Below are 25,652 nucleotides of genomic sequence, written 5' to 3'. Positions count from 1 at the left end.
GCTTCATTTTCTTTGTATTATTTTTAAATGTATTCATGATCTACCCCATTCGCATTTGGCCTCTCTTATTCAACTCTGTTGCATTCCTTTTCCATTCTGGATCGTACAGTTTTAACCCAGGCTCCTTCTTCTGCAGGCTACTCTTTTCTCACTTTAATCTTTCCTTCTTTATTTGAAAAATCATGTTCTTTCTTAAGTCTTTTATGGCAAGGTTTTATTTTCTTTATATGGTGCTGTGTTTGACAGCTGTTGTAACTTGTTTTTCTATGTTTGTTTGTATTTATTACTGGTAAGCCCTGACTCCTCCTATTCCACTAGTTGAGGGTGTAGGAAATAAAAAAAACGAATCAAATATCAAAAATAATTTTAACAGCGGTGCCACTTAGAAAATCACTGAGCACGAATGTGCCTCCATGCAATAAAGAGGGGTGGACGGAGTATGAAATATTCAGGCAGCATGCAGTGGGATCATGGAACCCTGTTTTAGCAGTTTGCATGTGAGGTTGTGCCACTTTGTGGTCCGCTAACAAAATGTTTGAATTGTTCTTTATTGTCCCCTTTGACCATTCTGAGATGCTGGTCTGCAAACAGAAGTTCAGAAATACCATTGAAAGGGGTTATTATGATGGTGCAGTAGGGTGCGGAACATGTGTAGCAAGAGAGCACAGAAGGAAAGGATGCAGGGAGGGATCCAGAGAACGATGGAAAGATAGACAGTTTGATGGATTGATGGATGGGGTGGATGAAGGAGAAATCAATATAGGAAAAGGAGCATGAAAGGAATGATGTAGAAGGGGGTAGGATGAGGAGAAAGATGGATAAAGCCTGGATGAATGGACACAGAAAAGAGAGACTGGATGGATAGATGAAGAGAGAAGATATATGGATAGTTGGATAGAAGGATGGGGTATGGGACAATGGCTGGATTGATGGATGGAGGGAATGAGCGATGTAGAGATGGATACATGAGTAGAAGGGTTGATGGAGAAGGAGAATAAAATGGATGCCTTGACAGAAGCATGGAAAGATGGGAATGAACCGATGGAGTGATGGATGGATGCATTGATGACGGACGGACAAATGGATGGATGGACTGCTAGAGGGATGTACGTATGGATGGGGAGAAAGAAGGTAGAATGAGGTGGAGAGAAGGCAGAGTGGAGGAATGATGGATGGATAGACAGAGGAAGAAATGAGGAAAAATAACTGATCGAAACGGAAGTAAATTAGTCAAAAGGATGACAGAGGAAGGCAGGACGAATGAATGGATGGAAGGCAAACAAATGATCACGAGAAGGGTGGATAGATAGATGGGTGGTTAGATGGATGGAAAGAGAGATGAAGAAGGATGAATGGGTGGCCACAGTAGTCAGGACTTAACAAATGTGATTATTTCATGTGTGTCCATAAAGAGCTACTGAAAAAGCCTCTATTGTTTTGGTGAAATTCTGTGACAGGAGGGGTGTAAAATTCACTGTTAGTCCACATTGAGGCTTATCACAAAGTGCACTTCATAGTATGTTTAGTAGTGCTACAATAGTACTACTCACATACTACAAAATGCTATTCACAAGCCTAAATGCGGAGACCTTAGCATCTCCTCTATTTTATACGCATAGATCTATACACACGTAGTCCTACTTTTTTGTAGTGAATGTGAGGGGGAGTAGCAGGAAAAATGGAGAATTTTGCTCAATTTTTTAAACGATTTAGGAAGATGGGGAGGGGCCTAATTAGTAAATCTGCACATGTAAATTTACTTTTATGAATAGGACTGTAAGCAACTGGGGTTTTATTGCAGTACCCCCCACACACGTTTTGCCTGGTATCTGGTGCAACTTTGACTGAAGGTGTGCTGTGTTCCTGCTAACTAGGTCCCCAGCACCGGTGTTCTTTCCCTAAACTGTACAATTTTCTACAATTGGCAAACCCTTAGGCCCCTTGTAAGTCCCTAGTAAGTGGTACCTCTGGTACCTAGGGCATGGGACCTAAAGATGGTCCCTGAGCTGCAGCACGAATTGTGCCAACGGTCTGTGCTGTGAGATTTACTTACCTGCTTTTTCTTCCCATAGAACTGTATGGTGCGTAATTGTGCACATTTTTGAACTATTTGCTAACTTTGAGAAATTCATAAGAAATTCAGTACTTACCTGTGAACGTAGTTCTTAGTTTGAAAGTATATATAAAAAGACTTGCAATTTTTATAAATTGGTCTCAGATTTATTCTCGCTGTGTGTCTCATTTATTGCCTCTGTGAGTACAACAAATGCTTAGCACAACCCTCTGATAAACCTAACTGCTCCCCCCCCTACTACAAATAGAGCGTTACTATTATCTACTTTTGCCTCTGTAAACCAGTTGGGGACTCACTGGACTCTCTGCGCAGTGTACTTCTTTTGATGTGCCCTATATAGAGAGTCAGCTTCCTACAAGGACCCACTGTTTTCTAAATTCCCTTTGGGTGAAGCAAAACCCGACTGAGCGCTAAGCTGCACTCCTCACTTGCTCAGTGGCATTTGGTTAAAAGTGGAGGGTACTTCATTTATCCCGCAATTCCACTGCAATGCATGTTGCTGGTACTCAAAACCCTAATTTTGACAGCTTTTGACACACTTAGTGGCAGAGTAGCCACAAGGTAGATAATGTGTAAGCGTTTACAAACTTAGAGTAAAAACGTTACCCTAAAGGTAATGCTATTTTGTTGTAGGGCTCTTAGGATTACGCATCCAGTAAATAAGCATAATTTGTTCATGCTGGTGCTGCAGCGTGAACTGTATGTGCCTCATGAGAATAACTCTGAAAATCATTGTACAATTATGTTTGTGTAAAATACAATTTTTTTCTGGTGTACAAATAAAAGGAGTATCTTGGCATCTTGTTGAAAGTCTTTCAGTCACTTTAAAAATGTCTACCTCAGCCAATCTGTTAAAAGCTCTTTTAGCGAGCACATAGAACTTCTTGTACAGCGTTATGCGATGTTTTTTTTTGCAGGGTTGGATTTCCATACTCAAAAAACATCTTATTTATGTTTTTTTCAGATGAGGCGAGATCTGCAGCACTGGGATAGTGCCCTCCAATTGGCAAAACGGCTGGCTCCCACTCAGATTTCTTTCATATCAAAGGAGTATGCAATGCAACTTGAATTCACGTAGGTTCTTGACAGTTAACGTGTGCTGGGTTTTCATAAAAAACTGATATTCTTGGCACATCTTAATTATTTAGATCATGGCATATGGCATTACACAGGGATATCAAGTTGTTTGTTTGAGCATTTATGCTTTCCTTACAGTTCTTCAGAAATAGATTCTGTCCATACACACATGTACCCCCTCCTTGAAATTATTTTATTTGACTCCTGATTTTGCATCGTAATCTCAATTATGATCACTGTGTCGATATATGCATGTTTGTATGTATGTATATCTGTATATATTATCATCTGTTCTAATCATTTTTAGGTTTAACTGGCGACATTAAGTAAAGTTAAGTAAAAGACAAACCAAAATCCAGCAAACGTAATCTAGAATAGGCTTTATCATAATTGATGTGCATTTTGAAAATGCCCAGTTTTTGTTTAATAAATGTATATATACCGTTCCGGGATCCTACACCCATGAGACTATTCAAATGTTGATTTCAATGTACTTTCCCATGAAGGAGGGCTTAAGTAAACATTGAGTTCAGTTTTTCTTACCACCTTTATCGGGGGTAGAAAAAGTTCCAGTTGCAACAGGAGAAAAAATAAATCATCCTGCTATTGTGTTGTAAGGTATTTGTGGGATCTCTTGTTTCTCATGTAACCTGTTTATTGCTGCATATGTTATGTCTCTTGTTTTATACATGTTCTGCTGATGTTCCTTCGCTAGTGTGGAGTCATAATTGAATAATACATAAAAATAGTAATTTTTGTTGTTGTTCTGGCTTGACAGCGGTGATTACGTTAACGCTCTGGCTCATTATGAAAAAGGAATCACAGGAGACAATAAGGTAATTGTATTGATGATGATAAAGGACTGTCTTTGTTCAAGAACAGATGTAACAACTAAAATTTATAGACAAAAAAAATATTTTGGTAACTTTTAAGCTATTGATTCTGGTCCCTAAATACACATGGCAATGCCAGCTTCTGTGAAGCATTTCAATACCAAAGTTTCACAAAACATTACTCTGATGGATCCATCTAACAGCAGATTACTCACCTTAAGAATATCCGCTTGCATCAGTATCTGTAGAATGTTCTCATCAATGCTCTCACGTGCCAATAGGTGACATGCGACTGCATACCGCCCCAGGAGTGAAAGAGCAGAATTGCATGTAATCGCCAGCTCTGCGCACTGATATTGGTTATTTTCTTTCCACACCCCTTGATGCTTATCTGGAGCTCCACTCCCAACTTGTTGGTTTTCGAACAACTCCAGAAATTACACATATTTGCCAGGTACGATGTCTCCCCTGAAAACTTTAGGATTCAAGCCATGACAGCAGGAAAGCTATGTTGGTCACCATTCACGATTCAAAGGTGTGTGATAAATGTGCCCTTATGCACCCAAAAGTTATACATGGGTGGAAGGTAAAACTCTGCGTCACCAAAAATAGGAACAGTTTGCAGTCGAAAAATAAATCACACTCCTGTGCCAAGACGCAAAGCCATCGGCATTGCCTTTCAATGATTCAGTCCCATCCTGTTCACATTGAAGTCTTCCTGTAAGTCAAAGATATGCCATAAGTGCAAGAAAGCTAAACAGGAGTTGACCCAATCACACCACTCGAAATCAGGTTATCACCATCTAAAGATCATACCCCACAAGCATTTTCTGACTCAGATTCGGTCCCACATTTAGTCCTGGCACACATCATATGGTCGTGGTGAATGATACATAAAAAATTGTGATTATTTCTTTTCCGGGCCAGTCTTCCTTCTGCCCCAACTAATGCTGTGGTTCCCATTCTTGGGCCCATTCCGATGCTGGTCCATACCTCCTCTCTGGAATACTCGCCACCGGGCCTATAACAGAAGAAAGCGCATCTTTCTCAGCAGTTATGAGAAGGGCAGCAGAAGTGTCTTATTTACAGTTGCTACTTAAGAAACCAAAGCAAACCTATTAAGATTCTGCATCAAGGCCCAACTACTTTGAGCCACTTTTGCCATTCAACAAGGTTCTCGCTGACACTGTTATGGCAACTTAGTTATGTCATGATTAGGGCCTCCGGTCAGTTGACCTTTTGGTAGGCAACATATGAAGCACCCCTTCGCCCCCCCCCCCCCTCCCGGTGATCCAACATTATTACATAGCACTGGTGGTAAAGGCATCTACGAGTAAAGTAAATCCTAAAGCCTTTCCGATCAATCCTTCAGATGGAGAGTAGAAACGCATTGGCTAGTTTGGCCGTGAGGTCCTTGAACTCAGTGTGGCTTATGAGTAGATGCAAGCAAATGGGCCGCAAATGGGTAGACCCCAGGACCTCGCTGGATCATATGATACATGATGGCCAGGATGCATTGAAGTAAGTCCTGCCTGTTGGTTTGGACATCACAGACTGTATTGAAAGAGCTATTTACAAAAGCGCTTAGAAGGCACACCTGGATGTTTTCATCCACGTTTTCAGGGGATGTTCAGGAGTTCCTTATCCACATTTCTTTTGGGACTAGTTAGATGCCACACTTCAAAGGAAGTTGTTATCAAGAGGAGGGAACCAAGGAGCCCATTGGCTAGTGACCGCAATCTCCCCTAAGGGCAATTTCTGAGCATTAAAAGTGACACTAAATTGTTTGGCGACAAGTCTAGCTCCGTGCTTGTACAATTTAGGACTGTCGATCTACAGCACAAGCTCTGTGCCAAATAGTTTCACCAGCAGTACAAGAAGGTTAGGGGTTATTCCATGGAGCTGGTGTACAGCCAACGCCAGGCCTCTCAACCTGTGTAGCAGACGCAGGCCCAGTCCTTTCAGGGCAGAGGTCATGTCATGTCAGTGGCCGAGGCTGTTAGAAGAAGAAGGGACAGCTCTTTGTCCTGTACTGCAGCAGCTGCCATGCTGCTTTAACTTGCCCTTGCCGGTACATACTCAGCCAGTAGGCGAAGAATATGGAGGTCTGTTATGTTAGACAGATGGGTCTTGCAAAGCATCCAAAGGGGCTACACCTTGCCTTTCATTTCCTCTCTGCCTCATCTTACCTCCACAGCAGAGCAACTTATGGAACATTACTTCATCATCTTGATGCAAGAAGTGAACCTTTAACTGTCATGGGTGCCATTGAGTGGGTGCTGGACTCTGAAAGAGGAGGAGGTGACATTTGCCCTACTTCTGCCTACCAAAAATAGATGGAGGCCTAAGGCCTATCCTGGACCTCTGACCCTTGAATGCCTTTCTGCAGAAAGACAAATGCTGCACTGTCTCAAATTCTTTTTGCTCTGGAACCAGGAGACTAGACCATCCTGGTGCAAACTTCCAATTTGTGGTGCTCCCCTTTGGCCTCCCCTCAGCCTCACAGGTGTTCATAAAAGTGATGATGATGGTTGCTGTCCATGTTTGTCAGTCAGGAGTCAATGTGTTCCTGTATCTTGAGAACTGACTGCTCAAGGTTCATGGAGTCAGTCATGGAGCATCTCTGGAAAATGGCCATACTCCTGATATCTTTGGGGGACTCTATCAATGTGCTAAAGTCCCTCCTGAGACCCAAGCAGAGTGGTCCCTTTACAGGGGCTGTCCTAGACACTAGTAATCAGTGCCCGTCCAACATTGCAGCCAGTCTGGGACATTCAGGTCAAGATTCTTGTGTTTGGGGCTCAATCGTGAGTCTCAGAGAAGGATGCTCTGAGGATTCTTGGGCTCCTAGCCTTGTGCATCCTACTCATTCAAAATCAAAGGTGGTGTACACGGGCACAGCAGCGGTAAATCAGCAGTATCAGGGCTTCCTCTCCCCACTGTGCTCGGGTATCACTGGAGACAGCTCATGATTTTCTGTGATGGCAGACAAGTGCCAGCCTGACCTGTGGCGGGCCCCTCTCACTTCCACCCAGACTTCACAGATGTAACAGAAGTGTCATTGCTTTGGTGGAGGGGTCATCTTAAAGAAGTGGAGGCCAGAGGCCCCTACTCCTGGCCTGCTCCTATTCTTCCTTTTGGAGCTCTGGGTGATACCACTGCTCTTGAAAGCTTTCCTGCCATCCATCAAGTTGCAGTTAGTGCAGGTTCTCGTGCGCAACATAACCACCATGTGGTGCCGCAACAAGCAGGGTTGGGTGGGGTTTTGAATCCTGTGCTATGAGGCCCTACGTCTATGGAAGTAGCTGAATCAACAAAGCATCATTTCAGAAGGCAATCATCCAGCGAGGTCTCTGAATACCAGAGCCAAAAAGCTGTGCCGATGTAGGCTGGCGGATCACATGTGGCACCTTCAACCCAAGGTCGCAAGGAGCATCTTTGACCAGTGGGGCATGCCGTTGTTGAATCTATTAGTCACCTGCAATAAGATGCAGAGTCACCTTCACTCCGCACAGGAATTTCCTCTAGGAAAGTCACTGGGAGATGCATATCGCCTGAGGCGGGACACAGACCTCCTGTAGACGGTCTGCCACTCCCTTTCTTGCCTCAATATCTTAGAAAATCCAGGTCCGGCCGAGCCCAATTAGTCTTAATAGGCCCAGAATGGGCAAGATGGGCATGGACCCTTAGCTCCTAAGCACGAGCATTTACCCCCTGATACAGATTCCACATCAGGATCACTTCCTGTCTCAGCAGCAAGGGAGAGTCCTGCTCCCTTATCTCTGCAACCTAAATTTCTATGTGTTAAATTTCAGTGGTGACAATTAAATTTGTTTGATCTGCTGACCGCTGTAGTCTGTTTACTTTGCAGCCTGATGCTGTTCACCATAGTTCATCTATGCTGGCTTCTGGGAGACGTTAGTTGCCTTGTGTGATGCTTATCATTTTTTGTGTGTGTGTGTGTGCCTCTGTGTGTGTGTGCCTCTGTGTGTGTGCGTGCCTCTGTGTGTGTGTGCGTGCCTCTGTGTGTGTGCGTGCCTCTGTGTGTGTGTGTGTGTGTGTGTGCGTGCCTCTGTGTGTGTGTGTGCGTGCCTCTGTGTGTGTGTGTGCGTGCCTCTGTCTGTGTGTGTGCGTGCCTCTGTGTGTGCGCCTGCCTCCAGGAGCTGCGGGGGGAGAGTGCAGGCCTATGACTGAAGTCAAGGTCTTACGAGCGCTCCCCCGCAGCGGTGTGTGTGTGTGTGCGCGTGCCTCCAGGAGCTGCGGGGAGAGTGCAGGCCTATGACTGAAGTCAAGGTCTTACGAGCGCTCCCCCGCAGCGGTCTGCATAATATTGGGGAGGGAGGCTCAACTGGGAGGTGGGAGAACGGGCGCGGGTAGAGGGGCGGGGCCGAGGCAGCAGTGGCAGACATTGGATTTTTTAAAGATAGTCATTCATTGTGATTTTTCTCCCCTTAAATCTAATTTTGCAAATCGTTCCTGGAGGGTATTCTATAGTTTCTTTCGTCATGTTTATTGGGTTTGTGCTGTATTTATCGGCTTTGAGCAGCATCCTTCAGTGATTAGTGGCATTTGCTATACCTATATTATACCAGGGATATTTTCTTTTCCTCCTAGAGTTCCAGGAATAGATGATCATTTGATCTGTGCCAGTTTCTCAAATTTCCTTGCTCTTCTTTTGTTTAAATCTTGGAAGCACTTGGGTTTGAGTTGCTGTGGTCTTCATTGAAGCTAGGGGGTTTAGCATTCCTTTTTGTCCATAATATAGGTGCTTGTTAAATCTTCTACTTCTGACCTTTATGTATGTGTTTTCCAATGGGCCCATAAAATTCTTTACACAGGTTTTTCACTGATCTTTAAAGGGGTTTAACATGGTAATATTTAATTTGGAAGATCGGGAGCCCCTCCAGATCTACAGTTTCCCTCTATGCGTTAGAGGCAGGGAAACCACAAGGTTCTTGACAGGAGAGCCTCAGCTGGCTCCAACATCAGAAACCTATGACCTGGTGACCAATCTGTCGCAGGACCACCAGTATATTCCTAGAAGACCCACCCTATTTATTGCAGACCTTCCAGTGTACATTGTTCGTGCCTTAGACCCCAGTCTCAGGCAGGGAAAATTATCAATGGCTCCCACAAACAGTAAGAGAACTTACTGTATGTCAAGAATAATGTTTTCTTTGTTTCTCAAAAACAGACTACAGTGGCTGGTGAGACGTTAGGCGGACGGTGCTTCCGTAACTACGGAACCGACACTAAATTCTAGTGTTTCCTCACCCCGGCCTTGAATACAACCCAGGAGGGTGTGCTCTTTTATCTACGGTACCACACTTTTTTAGGGTGCTGTATGCGTGTCCACAATTGTTAACTCTTAGAGATGGTGGGCACCACCAAAGAGGTGTAGGTAGCCGCAATATTTTCCCCGGTCCTGATGAATTGCCATTTATTATATTCTAAGGCAAGAAACATGTTGACCTATTGATCCCCCTAGCACATGCACTCACATAACTAACGGTGAGAAATGTGCAGATTATATTTTTTGTTTTAACCAGGATGGTGACCATGCTTTATTAAAATTATTTAGTGGATCACCTACCCCTGTTTTAATATACTCACTTTCACCTCATTTGCACCTACACTCACTTTTGTAATTAATTCTCCCCCCCACACACACCTCACTCATCGGCGTTGGAAAAAAAGATCTCCGCTAGGAAGGCCCCATTAGGTGCCTGATCGGGCATTGCACCTGCCGGCCCGATAAGGAGCAAAGACCCGGTGATGAAGCAAGACACCCGCTTGTTGGGTGTGTGAGGGTCTTCTTTTCCAAATAAGGAGTTATCTTAACTCCTGTCTTTCATATCAGTTCCCTTACATCACCCTTAGTTAATCTATCACACCTTGCGTCCACTTTAGGAACTGCATACCCTTTGCTTTCACTCATTCATGGGCATGTATGCTGGACCTGTGATAATAATAAGACTGATTGTTATTATTTAAAAGCCCTCCTTTCCCTCCATTTGTTTGATATCTCAAAAACAGCCCTCTGTTTTAGAAGTTTGTTTCTAAGACACACACATAATGCAATGTTGACTTCTTTGTGATATAGAGGGAAACTTCATCACCTATTCTAAGTCATACATGAAATTTTACACATTTGATTTTCCTCTTTACCTTGATTTATCTCCTCAGTGTTTAACTCTGCGTAGCAAGGGGGACGCTAGGTGGCGCACTAGCGAATGGTCGCCTTAGTGTAAGGCTCCCGCAGTCCGGCGACATTTATCCTGTATAACATCCTTAAATGGCGACTTGGAGGGCTGCAATCACACACAGCGAATGCCTGAGAGGTCCGGTGCCGGCTGTCCGAGTTGCGGCTTTCTAGACGCTACACTGAGGAAGATACGAGCTTCGGAAGCCCTGGCGACCTGAGCGGCTGGAGAACCCGAGGCGGCCTGCTGGGGACGCCTACTAGGCGAGATCGGGGCTTCAATAACTGCTGTAGGCCACTGACGGGCGAGGGGCGCGAAGCGGACCCCGAGGACCGGCGCTGGCGAGGAGAACGGCGTGAGCCCCCCCAGGTCAGAGGTATTACTGGAGAGACAGGCGGAGAAACTCCCCCCTCCCCCCCCCCATCGGAGGAGTGGAAGCGGATGTCTGGCTGGGGGTGGCAGCTGAGGGCACCCCGGCTGACTGCGTGCTGCGGGGGGGGGGAAGCGGACATTGGCAGGAGGACCGGGTGGGTTGTGAAGGAGCCCCACTCCACCTCACCGCTCTGACGGACCTGCAGCGACGCACAGGGGCCCCGGAGTGGATTCGCGCGCAGCCCCGGAGCACCTTGGATCCGCGGGTGCTGGCGTCCGGGGGGCTGCGGGTCCGGGACGGAGCACGAGTAGGCGGTGGAGAGAACTGCTGACGCCCGTATCGCTGCCTGAGGGGGCTGAGAGGCAGTGCTGGCCGACTACGTGTTGCCGCTACCCCGGGCTGTATTGCCGGTCACTGTGCGCTGCTTGCTGCGAAGGGTGTGCTGTGGGTCCGTGGGGGCCGCCTGCACGGCGCTTCCCGCTGCCCGATCTTAGTCACCAGCTGGAGCTGGGTATTGGCGCTACGGGGCACAATAGTGGAGGAATGCATGCCATGCCTCTGGCGAGGTGACTGCGCCACATGCGGGTTCGCTGGTGGGGGCCATCGACTGGGCCGGCCTGGGCACTGGAGCTGCTGACGACTTGGGAAAGCTGAGGCCTGACGCGGGGACACATCGGGGGGTTGGTTCCGGCACTGGCGAGGTGCCCTCGGTTCCTCCTTGCACGAGCCTGCGGATTGCTACGGGCCTGATTCTGTGGCAGAGGTGACTGTAGAGCGTTCCGGTTCTCGGTGCGAAGTCCTGTCCTGCTAGCGGATCGCGATGGGCAAGACGGACACGAGACAGCCCAAGCAGTCGTTCGAATCCGGCAAGAAGGGGACTAAACCTTTGGAGGCGCCGCAAGTCCTTGATGGAGCGAATGGAGCTGCGGGGGACTCCTCGGCTGCGTCGGCGAACCTGCAGGAGGTGCTGCGTGAGATGCGCCAGGGGTTTGCGACGATCGCTGATAAAGTGGATAGGATATCGTCGAGAATGGATGCAGTGGTGCATAAATTAGATGCGCACGAGGAGCGACTGAAGGGTGCGGAACAACGGATATCGGACACAGAGGACACGGTTTCGCAGCACACCTCGCAGCTCACCAGAATGGATAATCTGCTGCGCGTCATAGCGTCCAAGAACGAGGATTTGGAGGCGAGAAGCAGGCACAACAATGTTCGCATCATAGGGATTCCGGAGACGACCAATGTGGGCAAAATGGAGGAGTATGTGGAAAAGATGCTGCTCACAGCGATTGGTTCGGAGGCGTTTTCTCCCCACTTTATAGTGGAGAGGGCACACCGCTCCCTGGGCCCTAGACCAAAACCGGGAGCGACTCCCAGGCCCATCATTGCCCGGTTACTGAACTACCGGGATCGTGATGCGGCCCTGAGAGCAGCGAGGGGCGCACGGTCTCTATCTTATGAGGGTAACTCATTTACGCTGTTCCCGGATTTCACACCAATAGTCCAGGAGGAGCGCAGGAAATTCATGGTGGTGAAGGCCAAGCTGCGGACATTACAACTGGACTACGCGCTCCTCTACCCAGCAAGACTGCGGGTCACATACCAGGGCCGCCAGCGGTTTTTCACGACTCCACAGCAGGTGGAGGACTTCCTCAAACACTACAAACGTACTCACAAACCGGGTGCCGAGGTGGACGATGAGCAGGTACCGCTGCCCGGGGAGAGGCTGGATGGCGAACTGTAAGTAGAGCAGACGAACAATATACACTGTCCTCTGGGGGCGAGTAAGTCCTCTGTGTGGGAACTGCGATTGTTATACCACTTGATGCGGACATTGCATTGGACTGGTTACTCTGTGTCTCTCTTCAGGTCTGCGGGGATGGGAGACATGGGGGGGACCGCTGAGAGGTTTGCAGTTTTGCACGAGATGTTTGTAGAGGATATAGATGTGTCTCCTCCATAAGTTGTGAATTGCGGTGTAGCTGGTTTAGTACTCTAAGGTTGCCAAAGCTTATACCGCCGGACACCCCCTCTGGGTCATCGAGTCAGACTGCCGTATTGGTGGGAGTCTGGAGTAGATGAGGGGGAATTAGTGGTGCCACCTAGACGAGCTCCCCGGAGGGAAATACCCGAGAATTCATGGGGAGCTATGGGAACTGTTCTCGCCCTTGTTCGGGGGGCAATTGTGGGAGGGATGGGGAGGGGACATGGCTGGCAGGTTGGGGTTTGCTTCAGTTGGTGGGGGGGAGGGTGTGGGGGGGGCGTTGTGGAGGGGAATGTTCGGAGTTTGAGTTTGGGGGAGGAGGGATTGGGGGTAGAGGGGGAATTTCGTTCACGGAGAGTACTTGGGATGGAACGGTCGAGGATGACTGTGCTGCTTGCTTATTTGGGGTTGCTGTTGTTGCTGCTGTGGTGTGCTTGGCTGACTATGCGAATGCATGCGAAGGAGCGGTGCTGGGAGCTGGGATGCTGCCGGGAGAGTGGGTATAGGCTGAAAGATGACTGAGATGACCAGGAGAGAACGGATCACGGTTCTATCATGGAATGTCCGGGGCTTAAATGACGCTAGAAAATGCAGAAAAGTGTTGGCTTATTTAGAACAGCACCAGGTACAGATCGCATTGTTGCAGGAGACACACCTTGGCCCCCGATCGCACTATACTCTGGCTGGCAAATGGGCGGCGGTCCGCAGCTTTTCGTCCTACTCAGGGTATGCTAGGGGGGTGGCGATCTGGATCAAAAAGACTGTACCTTTTGTGAAGCTTGGTGAGCGCGTGGATACGGAAGGTAGATTCGTGATGTTATGGGGCAGGCTGGGTACCGACACTATCACGATCATGAACTGTTATGGCCCTAATGTGGACTCGCCGACCTTTTTTACACAGTTATGGGGACAGATGCTCAACATTGGCTCCATGCACATTTTATGGGGAGGCGATTTTAATGTGGCACTGGCCCCGGGATTGGACAGATCGGATGGCAGTTATCACTACAACAAGAAAGCGCGAGATGCATTGGCAGGTATCTTGGAGGAAGGGAACTTAATAGATAGCTGGCGGTTCGTACACGCTGGGCTGCGGGAGGGCACGCACTTTACAACATTTGCTAACTCAAGGGCTAGACTGGATTATTGTTTCGTGTCCCGGGGCATAGCGGTAGACTTGGGGAGGGTTGTGCATCTGCCTCGGACGTACTCGGATCATTGCCCGGTCCTTATCCAGATAGCACTCCCGGGGTATGGGGGAGTGGCCACACGATGGCGTATGCAGCCCATGGCCCTTCTGGACCCTCTGTTTCAAGCAGAGCTGGGGGAAGAGATTGCAGAGTTTTTTCCCCGCAATAAAGATTCGGTGGATAGTGTGGAAACCATCTGGGAGGCATTTAAAGTGACGGTCATGGGCTACTATATTGCGAAGAGCTTTGGGGTCTTGAAGGATATACGAAGAACGCTTGCGAAATTAGAAGTGGAACTTAAAGGGTTGGAGACTAGGATGAACCAGGAGCCGATAGGTCCCCTCCACGGGGAATTCAGGGAACGTCTTACACAGTATGAAAAGGAGGCGGATAGGGAGGCTCGATTCTGTGGCAAATATTGGCAGGCTCGCAGATTCTGCGAGGGGGAGCGACCAGGGCGCGCACTAGCGGAAGTTACTCGGCTGCCGCGTTACAATACACACATATTGGAGGTATTTACGTCGGAAGGGGTTCCACGTCGTGATACCAGGGGTATTTTGGAGCAATTCACTACACATTATAAAGATCTTTACACGGCACGAAGCGCGGGCGAGGTGGATTTTGGGGGGTTTCTAGATGATGTTACACTGTGCTGGTTGAGTGATGACCACAGACAGTTTCTAGGGGCACCGTTTGAATTGGATGAAATTCGGGAAGCCATTATGTCTCTTAGCAACGGTAAGGCGTCGGGCCTGGACGGGCTGCCGGCGGAATTTTATAAAAGCTATATTGATATTATGGCCCTTGTCCTCAAGGAGGTCTACGAGGAGTCTCTGGAAGTGGGAGTGTTGCCTGGGTCCATGAGAGAGGTGTTGATCACCTCATTGCTGAAACCGGGCAAGGACCCTACTGAATGTGATGCGTATAGGCCGCTCTCACTGTTAAACTGCGACGCTAAAATCTTGGCGAAGGTGCTCGCCAATAGATTATCGCTACTGATGCCCAAAATAGCCCTCCCAGACCAATCCGGGTTTATGCCGGGGCGATCTACGGCCCATAACTTGCGTACCCTTTTCTCCCTGATGCATACCATAGCGCCGGAGTTGCCTGTGGCTGCTATATTTCTCGATGCTACCAAAGCATTTGACTCTGTGGAGTGGAACTATCTATTTGCTATTTTGTATAGGATGGGGTTTCCAAAAATATTTGTTGCCTGGGTGCGATTGCTGTATACGGACCCGAAAGCGAGAGTCTTAATCAATGGGGAAATGTCGGGCCCGATTTCATTGACCAGAGGCACCAGACAGGGGTGCCCATTGTCCCCGTTGTTATTTGCTATTGCGATTGAGCCATTGGCTTGCCGTATTCGACAACTGCATAAGCAAAGCGCTTTTAAATGCGTCCAACGTCAGATAGACGTGTCATTGTATGCCGATGACTTGACGTTGTATGTGGTGGATCCGCTGGCGCATCTCAATCCATTGCTCCGGGAGTTCTTGCTCTTTGGCCGGATATCCGGTGTACAAATTAATTGGCAGAAGTCGCAGTTCTTTCCCCTGACCCCTGCGGTGCGCCGCTTTTCACTGGATTATCCACTCGATTGGTGTGACTCCGATTTGCGGTACTTGGGGATACAGATATCAAAGCATAGGGAGGAGACCGTGCGTTTAAATTACGGTACGGCCATCGCTAAACTAACAGAGGATGTGACGCGATGGATTTCTCTGCCTTTCACCATGGCTGGGAGGGCCTCACTTATTAAAATGGTGGTGTTGCCTCGGTTTTTATATTTGTTCCAAAATGTCCCTTATTATCCGGGTGCTTTTTTCTTCCGTACACTCCGCACGGAATTGATACGTTTGTTCTGGGCTGGAAAGCAGCCTCGATTGGCATGGTCAATTATTACCCAGCCCTATGGGAAAGGGGGATTTGATGTCCCTGATTTTTTGGCCTACTACCTTAGCGCTCAGGCCCACTTCGCATACCACTGGTTTGCGCCTACGCCATTTATGCCACAGCTGGCTGTGGAGGACTGGATTGTTCGGCCGCTGCCACTGAAGGGCATTATTCAAGGCCCAACCAGAGTGCTCGACACTCCAGCCGCAACGGTGACGTGCACGATGGATGCGTGGCAGCGGATCCTCCGCAAAGTTGCACTTCCGTTTCCATACGCGCCAAAATTGCCACTGGCTTACCACCCGGATCTATCCTTGTTGCAGGAAAAGGGGTTCCAGACGATGTGCGCTGGTATCGGGGTTCGCTACTCGGGAGATCTTTTCCTGGATGGGCGGTTTAAGACGAAAGAGCAGTGGTTCCATGGGGAGCAGCACACACCGTTAGATGTCTTTTATTATCTTCGGCTGAGGCAGGGACTGAGGGCCGTCCTACCGCACTTTCCAGAGGAGCCTGCGGTGGTGTTGCCTCTACAAGTTGTACTTACGTCAGAGGATGGCAAACATCTAGTCTCGCACTTGTACCGAAGTATTCGGGAACATAGTGGTGGCGGGGAATGCAGAGCGCTCAGACAGTGGAGTGAGGATCTAGGGAGGGACATAACGGAAGCGCAGTGGGCGTACTGTTGCGGGTTAACCTCACAGATATCAGCTAGCTGCAGATTACGAATTATTCATTATAAGTTCCTGCAGCGAATGTACTACACGCCTGCGAGGAAGCTGCGGTTTCACTTGGCGGATGATTACAGGTGTGAGCGTTGTCGCATGGAGGGGGCAGATTTTTTACACTTGTCATGGCTGTGTCCGGCAGTGGCGGAATATTGGACGCAGGTCCACAAGGCGCTGACGGTTATGATAGGAGACACGGTAGACTGTGATCCGCTAATGATGCTGTTGGGCTATACTATGAGTCTACCTAAGGCACGTCGGAAATTCGGAGATATCGCACTTTAGATGGCGAAAAGGAGAGTGGCTTGTCGGTGGGGGAGGGGCCGTGCGCCGAAGTTTAAGGAGTGGATCGCCGACTTACTACACTGTCAGGAACAGAGTCTACTATACGCAGAAACACAGCCGGTGCGTAGTAGGGCCAAGGACATTTGGGACCCGTTCAGAGCATATTTAGCGGCTGAGGGCACTTCAGGGCTGGACGGAACTCGGGAGTCAGGCGGGGCGAGCCCTGAGACCGCTGCGCAAGGGGCGGGATAGTGTGATCGGGATTCGATGGGATGTTAGGCTTGGCTGGAGGACGACTGTTGACAGGGCGGGCTGTGTTTCTAGCGGAAGACCTTACAGCTGCGAGGGGAAAGACACTGCTGCGGAGATGGCTGGTTGAGCTGCCCAGAATGGAAACGCTCTAGGAGTAGAGGAGGGGAGGTGTCCATACGCGGCTGTGGCAGGAGGAACGCTGGCATGTTGGTCCGGATTGTAAAGGAAAATGGTTGGGTGGTGGCGATTGTGGACGGATGGCTGGGAGGGTGGCCCTTCCTTGCGGCTCACTACTGGGATCGCTGTGGCGGGAGCTGCGGAAGGGTGTGTTGCCGCATGACAGGTTCACTCGGACTATGGGGAGAGCACTGCTGTGTATCATGCATAACTATGATGAAGGTGCCTTCTAGGTGCCAGTAGATTATTGAACGGATTTCCCTCAGACGGACTCTGCCGGCCCCGCACATGGTAGACATGCGAGAATAAGCTAAGCGCACCTGTATGACCCCGAGCTTAGTAGGCACAGGATTGAACTGTTAAGTGAGATGTGTTGTAGCTTCTCGCCGCCGGGCCTCCGGGCTGTCGGACAAACGGCTTTGTACCTTACAGACGATGGCTAGAAATGTGATGGACTACAGCCGGCCCGAGGGGTTGTAGACGCGAGGCTGTAATGTTGATGTACTCTCTCAATAAAGGTTTTGAGAAAAAAAAAAAAAAGAACTCTGCGTAGCAACAACTCCCTCCACTTTTACTTATTACTAGAAATAAAGGTATGTTTCCTTCATGTCTGGCACTGTTGTCTAGTCTGTCTTCACTAAAGTAGTATTTTGTTAAATTAAATCTGTTCGAGTGCGACATTCTCAGTGTCAATTTTTATATCTTCACGAGGGTTAATTACTCAAGTCTGAAGTGAAGATGATTGAAGTCCCTTGCACTATGTGTGTGTTATATTGTGCAATCTCTTACTTGAGCTCGCCGGCCATGAAAGTAAAACAAAATCTACATCTGAAACTTTTGATGTGAATTTCAAAACAAAAAAATATTATTGCAATGTTATCTATAGTGTCCATAAATAGACCTGTTTACTGCTTAAGGATAATTTGTTTCCTTTGGTTTCTTTCTAACACCAGTTTTTGGAACATGATGAAGCTTGTCTAGCTGGAGTAGCACGTATGTCAATACGAATGGGTGATATCCGTAGAGGTGTGAACCAGGCCATCAAACACCCCAGCCGACTGCTGAAAAAAGACTGTGGAGCCATTTTGGAGAGCATGAAGGTCTTTGCACTTTTTTGTATTTGAGAAATATGATTAAATGAAAACTAAGACTTTCAAAAAAAGAAATAACAGTATTAAAACAGAATTACACATTTCCCTCCTGCAGCAATTTTCAGAAGCAGCCCAGTTATATGAGAAGGGACAATATTATGACAAAGCAGCCTCTGTGTATATCCGCTGTAAAAATTGGTAAGTTTATATGTATAACGTGAATATAACTTTGTTTTATATTTGTAATAAGTACACATTTATAAATAGGTTCTTTATTGATTTCTATAGCTTGCTCGAATCATTTGTAGTAATATGGTGAGACTTACTCCCCTGCTTAACACATCACTTATTATACATGTTCAAGAATCCCGTGCACATAAACAGCTAGGACATTTCTTGGCATCATTGCTTTTGGTTTATCTGTATTGTGGAGCAGAGCATTACTGGGTATGTCTTAACGCAGCCTTGTTGCTATTTTTTTTTTAACAGTTGTTGAGATACCAAATAGCATTCCATATTTTCAAGATTGAAGAAACTACTACACAATTCGTATTCTTCAAAAACAATGAAGGCGAAAGTAGACAGATTTTACTGTTCTGATTTGTACGATATTTTCCATAATCAACTTCTATCTGTTTCCTTCAATATTTAAACAGGAGATGCTTCTTGCCATGGTCTTCTTTTCTCAGCTCTTTCTTGGTCTTGGCGACAGCTGTCGTACCACAGATTAACTCTAAGTGAACAATCAGCAGTCACTTGTTTTTTTCAAATGGAATTTTGTTGGCATTATCAACTATACTAGAAGAACATAAAATGTAAATAAAACACAACTCTCCGACTAAAATAATTGGATTCCATAGTAAAGGCCTTTTAATTTAAAATAAATTACTATCCCTCACCCTATGTAATACAAATAGTCATCTCCACAAATTAAGTAGTTCAAAAATGCATCTCCAGAAAGAAAGCAAAATCTGATTGTATGTTTACACAGTCTCTAGCCATAAACGTTATCCTCTTTATTGCTGCTTACCAGCTCATGTCTTCAGTACACAAATCAATGTTTTATATGTCAGTATTGAATTCAGTTTCAAAGAATTAACTCTCTTGCTATGTTTCCATTGCACATGAAAAACACATTCTCACAATGAAAGCAATTTTTGGAAGTGTCTATATTTTCAATGATAACCAAGTGACCCTGCTTTGAAAATGGTTCAGATAAGACCTTAGTGATTCTTTAGGAAGCCCATCCGAAAAGGAAATTACCATCTCAAAAGGCCATTACCTATTGACGGTGTGCATTTCTTGCCAGTATCATTCTGTACATAATCTGCCATCCAGTAAACACATAGTAATGTTTTCTAATGAAACAAGAGCAGATTCATTATTCAAGTGAAATGCTGTAGATTCATTGTTGGGCTGGACCAACCCTGCATTTTTCTTTGAAGATAGCTCCCTACTCCACAAATTCTTAACATTCATCATTGAGCCTTCATCCATTCCGCAATCTGCAATTCTGATTCAGCAATATATTCCTAAGGATCAGTTGTCAAAAAGGCGTTTTTGCATCCTATGCTATATTTAGTGACACCCTGTGCTTCACATTTTGTTGTTGCATTTACACAAGGTACTGCTGTATAACTTTGCAAACATTTATGTTTTTTAGGGCAAAGGTTGGTGAGCTACTCCCTCATGTTACATCTCCCAAGATTCATTTGCAGTATGCCAAATCAAAGGAAGCAGATGGCAGGTAAGTTTAATTGCTGCTCTCCAACAGGCCCTAATGAAAGGGGTAACCCTGACGACAATTCTCTTGTGGAACTATGCATCACTTTGGATTCTACCATTTGTACATTTCTCCATTGACCCAGAAAGTAACTTTGCACATCCAAAAACGTCCTCACCTTCTGTGGGTGAACCATGCAGATCTTAATGTCATTGGTTCCTTTCATGGCAAGCTTTGAAGTGTACACCTGTTCCTTTACCAGAGAATCAAAAAAATAGACTATGTGTGCAGTTGTTATCCTTTGATCCTTCTTCTCTGGTTACCTCCATACGAATCCAGATGCCAGCACACCAAGACAATTCCCCATAGTACTGTTTATTGAGACACTTGAGACGTGACACATTTCGGCCTTCATGCAGGCTTGTTTACACATGGGGATCACCGTTATTGGTGTTGCATTTAAAGTGTTCATATGCACATTTCCTGTATGAACATAAACAAAATACTCTGCGGTCACATTTCATTGTGCTTTTTTTTACCATCTCATGTACCAACATAAATTCATTGTATTCAATAATTTCAGTCACATTTTGTACGAATTTTTAGTTTACAAACATTTTACACTTCATATTTGTTAGTTACTTGCTCCAAGTAAAACAAAGGTTTCGCATTTCATTTTGAAGTTGTCCACAATTATGCAGTAGTGGGCTTATTGTCCCTCATCATTCTGAACTCCAATACATGGTATTTATATTTAGCATTCTATGAGTTAATAATATTATAAATCATGCCCCAGTGGGTTTGCACATTCCCTGTGTAAACAAACAAAATACTTTACTCAACTTGTCCACATTTATGTCCTATTAGGCTTCATCATGACCTGTGAGAAGTGTTTCTGCTGACCAAGCGTTCTTTTAGGAGGAAAATACAAAACCAATCAGTGGTCCGCTGTGAGGTTAAAAGAGGATCCACTGTCAAACAGCCCGCAATCGTCGGGTTTTGTACCTCAGCTCGAAGGCCCCCGGCGCGGGGCCTCCAGCACGGACAGAGAGCATCCTGAGCCCCGCATCAGGCTCTCTTGAGCTGTAGCCATTCTCTCAGTGCCTGCCGAATGCCAATACACCTCTTCTGAAGGTTTAAAAGGGAGAAACATGTTGACCTACTCTAAGTGATTCACCTAAGCTGGGGTAATCAACCTCTATAGTGTCTTTCTTTTAACCCTTACCCAGGTACGCATGAATAAAGTTGTACGCTTGTCTTGAAGTCGGTTTTAATCACCATATCACTTTTTTCACGCTTTGCATAATTCACCACAATTTAGTTCACTACAGGGTTTCTTCCACTCTCTGAAAACATCTGAAGAGCTGCTCCTTTTTAGTGAGGGAGTTCTAGTCCGCACAGGGATCAGCTGTCACTGTGCAAGGAGATTCTCAGTGATAAAGCCTGCCACCTCTGGTGGGTGAGGGAATTCGTCCTTAAAAAGGAAAATCTCCGATAAGCTATGTTGCATTCTTTCTGTACCTCCTTAAGATCCAGGTGTTTTTGTGTGTGATAGCATATGTTGCACCCTGCCTGTAGTGCTTGGTAGGACTGGCAGGGGGATGACTTACACACATGTCCAGGGGAAGTAGTGGCCTTGCCATAGCTTTCAATGGCAAAGTCAGTCTAGCAGTGCATGACTGTGCTACCATTCTGCAGTGGCCAACTCGGGGACTTGTTTTACTTGGGGGACCTCCAGTGTGGCACAATCAGTGCTGCAAGCCCTAGGATACCCCTCTAACTTACATGCCCTGGGTGTGAGGGTGCCATTTACTAGGGACTTACAGGTACGTTAGCCATTTCCAATTGTGTATAGCCAATTCGAAATACACTTTAGGGTCAGGGCACTAGCACTGAGGTCTGGTTATCAGGCCTCAATTTACTCTCAGACTCATAAAACTAGCAGCATCAGTGGAAATAGTTGGAGTTGACCATACAAAAAGAGGCATTTCCTTACACCACTCTTTTAGCACTTCTGTCTGAGTATCTACTTTGACATATCCACGTGAAATTACATGTGTGATGCACAAACATTGTTTAGAGAACACCCAATTATAATGTCTATTCAATGTATCTTGACATGTCATACATACAGACATTAGAACCTGCTATAGGTGCCAGTCTACTTTACTCATGGAGAATGTTTTGTGAATCTGCCCATTTTCAGATGGAACACTGGAAATCTGCTGCTTTCAAGTACACTTCTGCTGTATCTAAAGAGAGTCCATTCCCTGCTTAGGCACTAGGCAGGAGAGAGAGTGGTGTGTCTTTATCTCCTGGGAACTGGGGGGCTATCCCACACATGTGAATTTTACTAGATTGTGCTGGTCCTGTTTTTCTGGTGTCTGTAGGAGTGAAAGGATTAAGTCTGAGTCAAAGCTCCTCCTGAGTTAGAGGGGAATGCATAGCCTGCAGAGGTGCAGAGGACCAGTAGTCAGCACTATCCGCTCCATAGTAAGCTGTGGACAGGGCTGAGTAAAGGGTACAGCTTGGAGAATGTGTGAGAACGACTATGGGAGAGGGTTTATTGATGGACTATAAAAGTGAGAGCCCAGAGAATTACACCCTAAAAGTGCATCAGAAACCCCCAAAGCATATGCATACTTATTCTTGCAGATTCCTTACCATACGAATATCCTAGGCACCAGCAGTGTTCGGAAATACTCTTCAAGCTTTTTCCTCCCAGCATCACCAGGTTTCTAACACACAACTCCCAGATATGACTGCATCAGCCTACATATGGCACTGCCTCGCATGCTAGCCCAAATTCCTGACTTTCGGAGCCAAACCATTGTTGGTCTGGTGCTCCTATTTGGTCATTACTGATGAACATTTTTCTTTTGAACCCCCATGACATCTACATGTGGTGTTTGGGGCCAGAACATGATCCTTAATTCATGGAGTTGTGTGGTTCCATGTATTTGAAGTGATTAAGGGAGTGGAAGAGCAAGCTGTTCCTTACTAGGACCTGTAAGCAGACCCCTAAATGGTCCTTATGTCCCATCAGGTAAGTCCCTAGATTAAAAGCAGTCCTCCAATGGGTTTTCCCATAAAAAAACAAAAAGATATACAGGAAAAGGTCCTGCTCTGGAGACCAGATCGTACCATTCACCAAACCACACCTTCATCTTCCTCTTTGAAGTTGGTTCCACTTCTAATAAAGCTCTGTCTAGAGTTTCTGTCTATGTTAGCTGATGCCTATAATGTGGAGTTTTTTTGTCTGACTATGCTAGAAGTACTCAGGTCTGGCTCACCTCCATGTAGGCCCCCTCAAATTCCCAAGGTGTGACATGTCCTGAAGGGTTGCGGCTCCATGCTGTTTTCATCACTGCATCTTTGCGGGCCTCGCCACCCCACTCTTGGTGCTTGTCCGCTAAGCTTTCATGCCTTCTCTCAAGTCAGTGGCTCCAATGGCCAAGTTGCATCCTTCTTCGTTCATTTGGCTTCTTCATCATTTGTGAGAGAAAGTCCAGGCATCCTTTGAAAACCAACCATTGGTGGAATCCCTAACAGAGTTTTGCCCGCATAGATTAGCTTTTTGTCTTGGATACTCTAAGTACCAAACATGGAGTTTCAGGGTGCTGAGGAGGATTAATCGGAGCATATAACTTCCTTCCTCCACATTATTCTGATGCTGGCCTAAATAGTGGATCTCCTGTATGCTAGCAGTGTGGCCACACACCCTGAGGAGGACATTCATTACCCTTCAGGTCCTTTTTCCTAAATGGTTGGCTTATTCACCTCTATAGTGCAGAAAGCTGCAGAATTACTTGAGTTGCTTCTGCCAGCAGTTGAATCAAATTCAGATCTCCTGACAGAAATCTTGAAACTATCTTCCTAGACTCCCAAAACTCTTCTCCACTTTATGAAATCCAGTTTGACTCTGTTTTAGTAGCTTATGAGAAACCTTTTTGAGCCTATTTTCCATAAACAGATGGCACACCATCACAGGCCTGCACTGGCCTACTCATAATTTCTGTCACCCCAAACCTAAACAGAGTGCCTGATAGTGCTGGCATCTTCTGCAGCGTTGAATCTAAATGCTTTCTCTACCGCACTGCCAGACTTTGAATCCTAATTCCTAGATGTCATGAAATGGAAGTTCTTTGCGTCAGTGAGCCTTTCTCTGCATATAACACCTGTGTCTTGGAGAGAGAGAGAGAGAGAGATGTCCACACCCCCCTGGAGAATAGCCATTTTGGCTACCAATAGCCTTCCTGAACTCATGAAGGGTGCTGTATCCCCAGTTAGTCCATGATGGGCTTGATGCCTCCAAAGAGATACTGAAATATGACCTTGATGCTGCTGGTACAGTGGCATACTTTAAGTCCACAGGAATGGTCTTTGGCAGGCATGCCTGACTGCTCACTGCTGACTTCTCCAGAGACATGTAGGCTTCCTTCATGGACATACCCATTTATGGAAAAAGACTGTTCGTGGAGAAGGCAGACTCTTCCTTGGAGTGTTTTAAACAAAGCCGAAAAACATCACCACACTGTTTTTCAAGTGGTATACACTTCACTTTTTGTCTACAACGCCTGAGCACCTACCTTTTAACCAGCATTGCTTTGTCGATCATCCCTTGATTTTGGAGGAGAGGTTCATGCCCTGCTGCAGAGGGGAACCATAGAAATGTTCCGCAATAGAGAGATGAGCAGAATTTTACTCTTGCTACTTTCTTGTCCTTCAAGGATGTGTGCCTCATCGTTTGAAAATGGTGTGCCCAAGACAGGTCATTTTGGGATACAACTAACAGGACTGGGTGACTTTCCTGGGCCTTTAGGGTGCCTACCTTTGCATCCCAGTCATACCAGCCCGCCGGCCCTAGCTCCACTTCATAGAGTGCTCTCAGCACTGCCAATTTATGGTGCTGCATTTAGGCCTGATATCTGCACCTCATGTTTTCACCAAGGTGTTGGCCGTGGTGGTCTTTTTCCTCAGCAAATCATGAATCCTCATATCGCTGTACCTAGAAGACTGGCTGCAGAAGGCAAGTGCATCCCAATTGGTCATCAGAAATCACACTTTACTTCAATCCAGTGCCTCCTCTTCATTGGGGCAAACCTAGACTTAGTCTGTGTGAGGACCTTTTCCTCACATCAGAGGATCCTGCATATTCGAGATATAATCATAATGTTCCAGACCCGAACAGTTCTACCTGGTCTGAAAGGGCTCCCTCACTTGGGCTTCATGGCCTTGTGTAGCGTAGTTCTTCCCCATGTCCAGTAGAGGGTGAGATTTCTACAATGGTGTCTCCGGAGTCAGTGTTCACAGCATCAAGGCAGTCTTTCTGCCACCTTGAGGATATCTATCGTGGTGCCTAGGGCTCTGGAATAGTGGATGTTACCCTCCAATCTTACAATAAGTAGGGTGTTTTGTCCTTCCTTGACACAAACTAATGTGGTGATGCGTTTCCTCCTGAGGCTGGGCTGGTCACCTGATGGACATTATAGTTCACAGTCTTTGTCCACTTGCAAAACAGCACATGCACATAAACATGCTAGAAGTGCAGGCCATCTGCCTTTCCTTGAAGGCCCTACCCTGTGTTATGAGTCCGGTGGTGCAGGTTCTCTTGGACAACACTGTAGCGGCTCGATATCTGGACATGCAAGGGATAATCTTATTGAAGACTCCTTCTTCAGAGGCCTTACATCTGTGGCAATCATTCCTGGAGAATGGAATTTTTCCTGTTGCAACACGTGGCAGGAGTGCTGAATCAGTGGGTGG

The 25,652-nt window shown here is 46.5% G+C and overlaps 1 protein-coding gene across 1 annotated transcript in view; it reads left to right on the top strand.

Moving 5' to 3' along the window:
• Positions 1–25,652, top strand: part of WDR19 (WD repeat domain 19) — a 992,607-nt gene that overhangs the window by 491,204 nt on the left and 475,751 nt on the right. The window contains exons 20-24 of the mRNA XM_085642250.1: positions 3,039–3,148; positions 3,930–3,987; positions 18,026–18,172; positions 18,279–18,361; positions 19,827–19,910. Of these exons, the coding sequence (XP_085498376.1) occupies positions 3,039–3,148; positions 3,930–3,987; positions 18,026–18,172; positions 18,279–18,361; positions 19,827–19,910 (482 nt within the window). The remainder of the gene's footprint in view (positions 1–3,038; positions 3,149–3,929; positions 3,988–18,025; positions 18,173–18,278; positions 18,362–19,826; positions 19,911–25,652) is intronic.

This window comes from Triturus cristatus, chromosome 2_2 (genome assembly GCF_964204655.1).
Source record: "Triturus cristatus chromosome 2_2, aTriCri1.1, whole genome shotgun sequence".
NCBI lineage: Eukaryota > Metazoa > Chordata > Amphibia > Caudata > Salamandridae > Triturus > Triturus cristatus.
The sequence above is the reverse complement of the archived record's forward strand: the minus strand, read 5'-3'. Positions and strand labels throughout refer to the sequence as shown.